Source organism: Mustela nigripes, chromosome 4 (genome assembly GCF_022355385.1).
Source record: "Mustela nigripes isolate SB6536 chromosome 4, MUSNIG.SB6536, whole genome shotgun sequence".
Classification (NCBI taxonomy): domain Eukaryota; kingdom Metazoa; phylum Chordata; class Mammalia; order Carnivora; family Mustelidae; genus Mustela; species Mustela nigripes.
Genome location: NC_081560.1, coordinates 161,886,400 through 161,898,239, shown reverse-complemented (window position 1 = coordinate 161,898,239; position 11,840 = coordinate 161,886,400). Strand labels below are relative to the sequence as shown.

General features: G+C 51.5%; 1 protein-coding gene across 1 annotated transcript in view; it reads right to left on the bottom strand.

The window, feature by feature from the left end:
• Positions 1–661: 661 nt before the first annotated feature.
• Positions 662–11,840, bottom strand: part of UBTD1 (ubiquitin domain containing 1) — a 52,411-nt gene continuing 41,232 nt past the window's right edge. The window contains exons 2-3 of the mRNA XM_059398275.1: positions 3,102–3,329; positions 662–1,769 (exon numbers count right to left, since the gene is read on the bottom strand). Of these exons, the coding sequence (XP_059254258.1) occupies positions 1,384–1,769; positions 3,102–3,329 (614 nt within the window). The 3' untranslated portion in view covers positions 662–1,383. The remainder of the gene's footprint in view (positions 1,770–3,101; positions 3,330–11,840) is intronic.

The following is an 11,840-nucleotide window of genomic DNA, read 5'->3' as shown; positions in this document are numbered from 1 at the left end:
GGAGAAAAAGCAGACCTGAATTTGCTCCATACCTAGAACTCCGGGAGTGAGCCCTGGGCCATCGTGCACACAGACGCCACAGTGCGGCAATTCTGTACTGCTCATGCAGCTCGCCCTTAGCTAAAAGAGGTCCCCTTTGGGTGATGTGCACACTTTCCCCGCAGGAAGGGTAGGCACTGGCTCCTTTTCCTCTCTGGTCCCCTCGCTGCTAAGGGACACATGCTCGCAATCTAAATGTGTCCAAGATTTTGCTTTCACATCCCTGAGGGTGCAGGGTGGCATCTCTAGGATTAGGGTGCATACATCAGTCCTGAGGGCCCGGGCAGGACCCTCTCGCTTCCAGGAACAGACCTGGCAGGTTATTAAATACCACCTTCCTGATATGTTGCCTCTGCTTTCAAAGTGCGCTCACATCTGTTACGCCATGTAATTCTCCCGGCAACTGAGGAAGAGGCAGGGCAAGTGGCATTGTCTCCACATTAAGGAAAACCAAGTGGGCTCAGAGATTAAGTGTTTTTCCTGAGAACCAACACAGGGCCTGGAACACTAGGAATTCAAGGATCTCTCCTCTCGGCTGCGACCCACTCCCACACCAGAACTGGTTCTGGGGTTCCACAGAGCAGCCAGGGAGCCCAAAGTCAAAGCTAGGCAAGAGAGAAGGTAGGAGCAAAAGGCTTTATTGATAAATATGCAGATATGTCTGTACACAGGGACCTGTTGTGGGCCATGGCCGGGCTGCAGACCCCCCACCGCTTGGGTTACAGCCAGGAGATGGCCCCATGTAGACCCCTGCCACAATAGCACAGCCATCTGGCCGCCCGCCCCCTCCACCTCTGCCAATTGTGCTGGGGGCAGGGAGAGGCAGAGGCCGGCCTCAGGCTCCCTGCCCCTGGGGCTCACAAGCCATCTCCTCCCCTCCAGAGGACTGGCACTGGGCCCAGGGCAGAGTCAGGGAGTAGGGGCAGGGGAAGGGGACAGCAGCTGCTTCAGACCCTGAGCAGAAAACCGGAGTGAGCACAGCCGGCAGCACCAGACAACAGATCTGGGCTCTAGGGGCCTCCGGGCTGGCCCCTCGTGGCTCGAACCTGCTGCGGGAGAGAGGCAGGGTGGAGTGCCCCTGTCTGCCTTTTCTCCAACAAGGCTGGCAAAGCCTGTGTGTGGCAGCACTGCTTCCTGGGTGCGGGGCCCTCGTGGCTCCCGGGCCCCCCGGGAGGCAGGGTCCCTTCATGGCTTGCCCAGCAGCCACATGGCAGGCGGCGCCCCTGAAGAAAGTGACAGGCCTCGGAGGCAGCAGCAGGGTGGGGGGACCCAGCGCTCCGCCGGGAGGCCTCTTAGCCCCGCAGAGGCCTCCATGGCCTCTCTTCCCAGGGGTCCGCGGGCTCCTCAGTCCTGGGGCGGCGGGGGCTGGTTGATGATGACCTGGATGACAAAATCTTTCTGGATCTTGGTTTCCTGGAGTCGCGTGCGGTCTGTGAGCAGCTTCCCGGAGAAGAACCACCGCTGCCAGGATGGCTCGATGCCCTCCAGGCTGTGCAGCTGCCTCTTCAGCTGCCCCACCGTGTCCGGCAGGCTGGCGTTGAGCCTCACGTCCTTGCCCGTGGAGAGGCGCACCTTCAGCGGGAACTCGCGGCGCACCCCGGGCGTGGGCTCGGGCGGCTCCAGGCTCTCCTCCTCAGTGTGCTCCAGCAGCAGGTTCACGGGCGGCGACAGGCAGTAGACGGGCAGCTGGTAGCGATTGCCCAGCTCGTCGTAGCATTCACAGAGGGTGCCTGCGCGAGAAGCGGGGCGGTCAGGGTCTGCTCGGAGAGCCCCACAGTTTCTGTCTTGGCCATGGGAAGAGAGGGGCGCGTACGCGAGTCAGGGCGGGTAAGGAGGTCATCTGGGTGGGGCACCAATCCAACAGGATTAGTGTCTTTCTAAGACACACTGGGCCATGCTTTCCCAGTATGTATGGGAGGACGCAGCAAGCAGGCGGCCATTGATAAGCCACGAAGATAGCCCTCACCGAAAACCAAATCAGCTGGCACCTAGATCCTGGGCTTCCCGGCCTCCAGAACTATGAGAAAGAAATCTCAGTTGGGTAATAAGGTACCCTATCTGTGGTATTTTGTTAGAGCAGCCTGAGCAACCCAATACACCTGTTATGGCCATCCCACAGTCCCCGAAACCAACCTACAGTCAGGGCTCTCTGGGAGAGACAGCTGGGAGGAGTTCAAGGTGGAATCAGGAACACATGGGGCCGGCATCTTGGCTCTGCCAGGTACTGCAGGTACTACTGTTCAATGCTGGTGAATGATGTAACTTTCCATTTTTTCATTCGACAACTCTTTCCTGAGCTACATGCTGGGTGCTGGGGTTACCAGGGTGAGTGAGAAGGCACGGGCCCTACTGTCCATAGCTTCTACTCTGGTGGGCCCCAGGGGACTTCCTATACTAGGTATTGCACACAGTAATATATTTGTTGTGTCCGAAGCACCTACTAAGTTCCAGGACTGGACTAAAGGTGGTTCTGCATATCTTGCTGAGTCCTAACAACCATCCTGTGAGGTGCATATCTCTGCTTTACAGCTGCAAGTTCCTGAGACTAAAATCGAGAAGCTCCCTGTCAGGGGCGCACTACCAAGAGCAGAGACATTTGTTAAAACCCAGGTCTGTGACTCTACAGTTTCACTGTGACCCTCCACTTCCCATACCTGACTACATAAGGCTGTTATAAACTTAAATGAGATACTACAGCAGAAGCTTCTAGCTCAGTGCCCAGCCCGTAGTAACCCTCAACAGAAGGGTTCTCAGATGCTCTGTGATCCCAGAGTACCCCGGGCAACTCTAGCTTGCTCTCCTCACGCTGCTTTGAGGTTGGCTGGTGCCTTTCTATGTCTTCAGTAGACAAGCGGGGACTGCGTCTCCCTTTGGTTTGAGTCCCCGCTCCTGGCACATACTCAGTGAGAGTTGCGTGAATTAGCAAGCAAAGGGCCACCCTGGCCACCGAGCAGCTTGGATTGAAAACTCCCAGTGTGGGGCCGGCTGCCGGCTCCCTTCCACCCAAAGCGGCCTGGCGGTCCCCATCCTCGTGGGGACAAAGCCCGGCCCCGCCCGCTCACCGTGAGGCAGGGTGATGCTGGCTCCGTCCAGGATGGCCTGGGCCAACTCATGGTCGTTGGCCTCGGCTGCATAGGCGGCGGCCTTGAGGGCGTCCCAGATCTCCTTGCGGCCCTCGAAGGCGGGTGCCGTGTCCCAGAACTCATCCCGTTTGCTCCGCAGCTGCCCGTCGGTCATGGGGTAGTCGCTCTTCCACTTCAGCCGCTCCTTCTTCAGGGGCTCGTTGCGCCCTGCGCCGGACGGAAGGGACAGGCTGAGCACCTCTGAGGCCAGGCTGCACCTGCAGTCTCTCCCCCCCCCACTGCCCTGCCAGCACCCTCCCACCTCTGCCCTCCCCAGCAGTGGCTCCCAAGTATTCTTCGGGCCTCAAGACCCTTTCCGGCAGCATCAGGGGATTAGTCTGGAAACTCCACACACCCAACCAGGAGACGTAAACAGTTTTTGTCAGCAGAGCATGTATCGCCTCCTTCTTTGATTATAAAGGAGTACACGCGCCGTATCCTTAAAGACCCGGCAAGAATGTCCCTGTGGGAGAATAAGGGTGGCCGTTGGTGGGGCAGGCCGGGCGCTTCAAACCCACTGCTCCTCTTGTCCACAAAGCCCGGGAGATGGGCCGGCTGTGACCATGAGAGCCTGTCATGTGCCTGAGGCCACACGAGTACGGATTTCGCACAAGACTTTGAGTGCTGAGGCCACCCTCTCACTGCTGTCTGTGCCATGCTGCCACCGGGGAAGAAGTGACTCCAGAATCCCACTATTCAGAAATAACCACCGCTGACACCTGAACATATTTCCTTTTCCCCATTTCTCTCAATATAGTTGAGTTCATATTAAGTTTTTTAAAAAAGACTTATTTATTTGGGGGCGCCTGGGTGGCTCAGTCGGTTAAGCGACTGCCTTGAGCTCAGGTCATGATCCCAGGGGCCTGGCATTGAGACCCACATCAGGCTCCCTGCTCAGTGGGAAGCCTGCTTCTCCCTCTCCCGCTCCCCCTGCCTGTGTTTTTTCTCTCGCTGTCTGTCAAATAAATAAAATAATAAATAAAATAAAATCTTTAAAAAAAAAAACCAGACTTATGTATTTGAGAGAGAGAGGTCAGAGAGTGAGTGCGCGTGCCTGAGGAGGGTTGGGGAAAGAGGGAGAGAGACTCCCAGGCAGACGCCCGGCTGAGCTCGAAGCCCAAAGCAGGGCCAGAATCATGGGTTCGATGCTTCACTGACTGAACCACCCAGGTGCCCCAGTGGAGCTGATACTGTTACATTTATTTATTTAATTTTTTTAGTTCTTGTTACAGAAAGGATTTCACATTTTTTTCATGCCAATATACAACTTTATTTTACACTTATATTATGTCAATGTACATTCCCATGATGAATAATGATTATTTTTGTACCTACCATGTAGTTACAAAACACATTTTTTGAAAAAAACCATAACCAACCGACCAAAACATCCCTGCAGCATCTGAAGCGGAAAACAATTCTGTTAAATGTCATTTTTCTTGTTACCTGGCCCCAAGTGACTTCCAAGACAAGTGGAGACTGAGGGCAGAAGCATCTCTCAAAGGCTCCAGGAGGCTCAAGACCTCTCAGAGCTGAAGGCAGAATAATCCACAGGAGGAAGGTTTAAAGCCGGTGGCTCCCACTCAGACTCCGATCCTCCGGGCAAGGGGCAGGACCCAAGCTGGGGTCTGCCAACCAGTTGCCTGGTCCAGCTGGGGCAGGAGAGGATGCTCCTCAGGGGAACACAACAACACCCACTGCCTACCAGCCTACCCACCGTGTGGAAGAACCCCCAGCAAGCCCTGTATTTCTGTATACAACCCAATCTCCCCTACTTCAGCTTTGCAACAGCCTAAGGCACTAGGTGTTTATAGCTTTTTCACAGATGCTGGGACAGGCAGAGAGATCAAATGACTTGCCCGAGGTCACACAGTAAGTGACAGCATGAAGATTCCACCTCAGCTCAGACTGAATCCACAGACGGCCCTCCTACAGGTCTGCGTGAGCAGGCCAGAAAACTCTCAAAGCCAGACATCTAATTTAAAGAGCTGCTGGGTTAGCAGAAAGAAATGCAAATCCTCTTTGTGGGAAAACAACTTTAAACCAGACCTCAAAGAATTCCCAGGATAAAGTTCCAAGGAAAATAAATGATAAGGTCATAGTTTTTGGTTTCTCCTTTTTTTAAAAAAAAAAAAAAAAAAATCACAACATACAAGGCAACAAGGCAGTAGGAGCCAGAGCCAGCAAAAACAGCAGTCGGAAGGATCAGACTGACAAAGATTTCAGATAGGGGATTTATCGGACCAGATTATGAAATACCAAGTTTAAGAAATAAGTGAGTCCTGGGGTGCCTGGGTGGCTCGGTCATTAAGCCTCTGTCTTCAGCTCAGGTCATGATCCCAGGGTTCCGAGATCGAGCCCTACATCGAAGCCTGCTTTTCCCTCTTCACACCCACGCCGCCCGGCTTGTGTTCCCTCTCTCGCTGTCTCTCTCTCTCTGTCAAATAAATAAATAAAATCTTAAAAAAAAAAAAAAAAAAAGAAAAGAAAAGAAAGAAACAAATCTTAACAATATGAACAGGGAAAAAGAGATTATAGAGAATGACCAAGCAGAGGTTAAAAGAACCATATGGGACTTCTAGAAATGAAAAACATAATAACTGACATTTAAAGGGTTTGAAGTTTTAAGTCAGAATCTCCAGAAGATACAACAGGAAGAATGAGGATGAAACAATATTCAAAGAGATCATAGAAATGTCCATTTTCTAAACTGTCCTATAAATTTAATGCAATTCCACTAAGATTCCTAACTAGGAAGCTTCCCCCTGCCCCTAGCAGGAACCTGAGAAGCCGATTCTAAAGCTTATGCGGAAGGACAAAGCCACTCCTCGAGTAGAATGAGGTGGGAGAATCTGCACTACCATTACCTACACAAACTATAAAGCTCTGGTGAGTGTGGTACTGGAACAGGGACAGACAAATGGGCCAATGGGACAGAACAGAGAGCCCAGAAATAGACCAAGCATATACGGAAATGTAATTAAAATGAGAAGGAACATTGCAGAAGGTGGATGTGAGATATATATATATGTCTCTGCCCCTGGTTTCTGGTAAAACCCTTATAATTTCCTGAGTGATAGGAATGTCTGATACAGAGCTCCTAAATCCGTTGGAATTTCCTGGGTGATACAAGTGTCTTTTGTTCTAATGAAGTGGCTCTTGGTGGGCTCTATGCTAGCTTGGAACTTCTAGCCCTGTCCCCCATTTTCTGGTGAGGGGAGAGGGGATGTAAATTGAGTTAATAGCAGGTCAGAGCTATGTGATGAAGCCTCTGCAAAAATCCGAAAAGTATGGGTTTAGAGAGCTTCCAGGTTGGTAAACATATGCATGTGTCAGAAGGGTGGTGCACCCCAAGTCCAGGATGAAAGCTCTTGCACTCAGGACACTTCCAGACCTCCCCCCCTCCATGTATCTCTACATCTGGCTATTCATTTGTATCCTTTAATAAATAAATCCGCGGCAATAAAATAAATCAGCGGTAGTAAGTAAACTGTTTTCCTGGGCTCTATTGAGCTGCTTTACCAAACTATTGAACCCAAGGAGAGGGTCATGGAAACCTCTGATTTGAAGCCAACTCGGACAGAAGTTGTGGGTAACCTGGGGACCCACTTACTACTTGAAACTGGAAGCTGGGGGCAGTCTTGGTGGGTGAGCCCTTAACATGTAGGGGTCTGCACTCACTCCAGGTAGTGTCAGAATTGAACAGGATTGTAGGATACCAGTTGGTGTCCGGAGAAAATTGGAGAATTGCTTGGTGTGGGAAAAACACCCATCCAACTGGCACCAGAAGTATTCTGTGTGATCAGTAAATAAGAAACACAGGAGATTTTTCTTAATGGACTACTGATACATGGTGTTAGGGCTATAGTTTCTCCTATAAGGAAAACATGTAACAGAATCCCTATCTCACACCAGCCACAAACATCAAAACGAGATCAACTGATCAATCAAGGGCTTAAAAGTGTAGAAGAATAAGGATACGTTGGAGAGACAGAAGATTATAGTTTTGTCCAAATGTTTTTTGTGAAAGTTTGTGTTTTTGCATGGATCAAAAAAATAGCTCTGCTTCATGATTTCTCTGGTCCTTCAGCAAGAACTCTGATCAACCGGGGTTCACAGACATGCAGTGACACCCTCAAGGACCTCTGGGTGATATGGGGTTTTTGCCCCTCCACTCGGTGACCTGATCGTCTTTTTAACTTCTTGAGCTGATTTCTGTAGTTTTCCTGTCTCCTTCCTCTTGCCCACATGTCACTTCTTACTGGTTCCGGTCTACCTGTGGCTCCTATGGGCAGAGGTCAGGCCCCCTAACGGGCTTGTAACCCGCTAGGAATTGAGAAAGCTGGTCAGTACTTTTGAAATCGAGAGCATCCGGATTTAAGAAAGAGGCTTCCTAAAGAAGAAAGAGACTAGGCTTCAGGATATCTGGATATCTGCTGTTCCTGCTCAGATCCCCCCAACCCCCCACCCATCAGATTGGGTTTGGCTCTGTTCCTGACCACTGAGGATACGTGACGTATAACCAGGTACACGTGGCTCTCACTGTCTCCATAAGATAAAAATAGCCCCATCACCTGAAGGGTGCTTTGCTCACATACCTGGCTTTCAGAGTCCCCTTCCCTGCATGTGCACCCCAGAATGCTTTCCAACTATCAGAGACCCACCCACAGATGGGACACAATGCAAGTGTGCATCTTTAAGTATTAACAGCATCTGCAGTCACCCAGAATACAATGGTGTAAAAATTCCTTTTCCTGTATGCTGGTCCTCTCAAACGGCAAACACTAGAAAATATTAGAATGGAGTTGGGGGGTGTGGTGGGAACAGAAGTAAGGAAAAGGCTGCAGGAGCCAGTAGTTGCCTTTGCAGACGTCATGGCACCTCGGAGCCAGCAGGGGGCAGCCGCAGCACCTCCCGGCCAGGTGCTGGCTCCCTCCAGCTGAAAGATACCCAGCAAAATTCTCCCCGCCCAGGACAAGCCTGTGTAAGAGACATGCCAAAATATCTGGATCCCTACACTCTGAGGCGAATAATTTGGGCAAAGGTACAGACGAAAACAGAAAAGGAAGGTTTTAATCCAAACATAAAAGGAAATTGATGAATATTTTAAATTTCAGTTACTTTAAAAAAAAAAAAACACGATGTTTTATAGTTAGTTGAGTCAAAAACACTGGGCAGTAGAAAGGGTGTGAACACTCTCATATGTTACACAAATTGGTACAAACTTCCGGGAGGGCATTCGGTATGGTACCAAAAAACCCAAAAATGTGCATCTTTTTGGCTCAGACATTTGGTTTCTAAGAATGTATGTGAAGAAAATAATCGCAAGTATATGGCGAGGGTTCATCTATGAAGCTGTTTAACTCGACACGGTTTTAAACAGGGAAAGCCAGAAACAAACTAAATGTACGCCAGCAGGAGAAAGGCTAAATAAAATCTGTGCGTCCGTGGCAGCCTCTATAAGCTGACTAATGTGGAGAAACGGCCCCAAAACAGTGAAAAAAGGTTACAGAACAGCAAGTGCTCTGTGCTTCAGCTTCTGTTTCTAAAAAAATATGTGAAATTACATATATTAAAAAGAATGGAAGGATTTACACCAAAATGGTAACAGTGGTTATAGCCGATTGGCAGTTACTGGCGGAAAAAAAAAATTTTTTTTTTTTTTTGGATTATATTTTCCAAGTTTTCTACAACAGGCATTTATGACTTCAGCAAGAAGAATAATACAACGGGAGTTGTTAACAAAGAAAAAGGGTACATAAAGTTCAGTTCTACAGCAGTCACAGGAAAGTAGGGAAGAGTTTGGGGAGCTGAGTAAGGGGCTTTGTGGGGGGCTGGTGAGCCACAAAGCCCAAGGGTCACAGCCTCTGGGATTTCAGTTGCTGGGAGCTCTGGGCAGCTCTGCAGGCACTGCTGGTTTCTGCAGCAGGAGCATCTAGTAGCTTCTACTTATGTCTCTACCTGTCCTAAATATGCTCTAGGTCAAAAAGTAAAACAAATGGTCCTTATCCTTAAGGAAGTTGACAGAAGATAGACTTAAAACACAACAAGAGGGGCGCCTGGGTGGCTCAGTCATTAAGCACCTGCCTTCAGCTCAGGTCATGATCCCAGAGTCCTGGGATCAAGCCCCACGTTGGGCTCCCTGCTTAAGCCAGCTTCTCCCTCTCCCATTCCCCCTGCTTGTGTTCCCTCTCTCGTTGTGTCCCTCTCTGTCAAATAAATAAATAAAAATCTTTAAAAACAAACAAACAAAAACACAGCAAGAGATCATTCTGTAGTCAAGGTCCACACTTGCCTGGGGAAGTACAAAAGGCCCATGAAAACAGCAGGTTTCTGTGATTACGGTAGACGGGAAACAGCAAGAGAGATCTGTGAGCAGAGAATAGAATGTAGGTTTCTGAGTACAGCGGCAAAGCTGGAGCCTCAAAGGGTTGTCTAACATACCACCTCTGCTAGGATCTCCTGAGCTGCAGGTTAGAAAGGCAGACGCCAGCGCCCACCCACTCCAGCGGACCCACTGAACCAGAATCACAGGGAACAGGCTGGGCTATGTACTTGATTCTGACAGAATAACTCCACTTGTAAACACAGCCAACAGATGTGGAATGGCTCATCCACACCTTAACATAGGTGAGTTCAATGGCTCCCCCCTGAAGTTGCTGCTGAGAGCTGACCTGGAGAGGAAAGAGGGAGAAGAGCAGGAGGCCGCAGTGTCTGGGTTGGGGGAGGAGAAGGGTGGTGGACGCTGTGGATTGGTCTCCATAATGAAAGGTGTCTGGCGATCCCACGCACAAGGGAGGGCACTGCAATGAGTGGGAGTGAACAGCAGAAGTCCTTCGCAGTTTACTTGAAGCTAGTGTGCCTCTCTGAGCCTGTGCATGTGTGCACACTACTACCACCTGCCTCCCCTGCTTAATTCAGAATGACGATGTCCAAGACGTGATTCTCAAGAACCTACAGAAGAACAACCGGCCCTGATTGCATTCCGCTGAACACCCCATGGCCTCATAGCATGCTGGCCTGGTGCAGGTTTTCAGCAAGTGTCTGCCGAGTTGAAGATGGAGCTGATGAACGCCCAGTGAACGGGGCGGGAATCCGCTGGAGGAATCACGGCTGAGAGCAGCTGTGGGCAGGCGGGGGACGCAGGGGAAAGGTCTGCATGAGAGAGAAGCCGGGCAGTCCCTTTGTCTCTTGATTCCATACCTCAAGAGGTCCTTATTGCGGCTCTGGGGACTGGTACAACTGAGTCACTGGGAAGTGACGCCAAGTCTGAGGCCAGCCAAGGGAACCAGAGATTTCCCAGGACAGTAGGTCCACCCAAGCCAGGAGACGGCCCTATTTATACCTTCGACAGTCCCCAAGCTCTCTTTCCACACTCGGTTACCAAGCTCCATCCCCAGGCCCCTACTCCAGGGATAGAGCCGACAGTGTCCTCCTCCGAGTACTGATTATGTGACAAGTCTGGGCTTGCTCCAGCTGGTGGGAGAGATGAGGCTCCAGGAAGGAGGAGGAGGCAGGGAGACAAGGGTCTCCCTGTCTTAACATCTGGGGCCGCAGGGGCCCTTCAGTCAGACTGCGGACTTGATGAGCTCTTCCCCTCCCACCGCGGTAGTCGCCGCCAGCACGAAGGGAGCTGGTGAGATGGGGTCAAGGGATGGCATCTGGTGGAGCCACAGCAGGTCAGAAAGAACATGGGGCTCCAAAGGAAGGATCAGCCCCGCTGGGGAAGGGAGCAGGCAGGCGAAGGGGGGCCCAGGTAATCCCTTCAGGAAGCATGGTATTTTTAGTTAGACTTAGCCCAGGATGACCCTCCGAGCCCGTAACCTTCCAAGGGAAAGTGCTGGCCCAGCTCTGCTAGCTGGGGCCTCCCCAGCCCGGGCCCTTCCTCCCCATTCATTCCCTCAGGCCCTGCTCCAGGGTTCAGGGAGGGAAGAGGGTGGAGCCAGTTGCTAAGTGACGTGCCAGGCTTCCTAAACTGTACTGCCACTTGGGTCATGCAGGTCCCAGGTGGTCCCCGGCAGGGCTGAAGGAACCAAGGCTCCTCTGGGAGCCCTGTACCAGGCTCTGTGGCGACGCCCGGCCCTGCAGTTCTCTGTGATGATCCTGTCTGGTCTCCCCCCCCAACCCCGCCCCGCCCAACTGGGACCACCTCCAGTTCATCCCTGGAGTCCTGGGGCAGGCCCAGGGTCTGGCATGCAGCCGGTCTCAAGAACTGTTTGCCCAGTGAGCAAGCAGGCAGTTTAGGAAAAGCTGGGGGAGGGGGGAGCTGGAGAGCAGAGAGGCAGGATCTGAGTTGGGGGAGCAGATGGAGCGGTCTGGAAGAAATTCCCGTAAGCAAGAGAGTTAGTTAGGAAGAAAGGGGGTGGCAGACGGGGGAGTCCAGGAGGGAAGAAACCAGTTCCTGAGGTGCACAGAGAGGAAACCGTTGGAGGAAGAAGGGCTGGATGTCAGAAACCATGACCAGTGAGGGCCTGGAAACTTCCTGGCGACTGGAGAGACGAAAGTGCGGCCAAGAAAAATAAACCTGCCTGGAGGCCCCCCGCTTGGACAGGGGGTGTGGACAAGGGGGGCACACATAACCGCAGGGAGCGTACATGTTTGCACACAATGGACACATTTACTGGGGTGAGCTTAGGGGGAGCAGGACCCTTAATCTACACTGCCTTGTGCCTCCAGCCC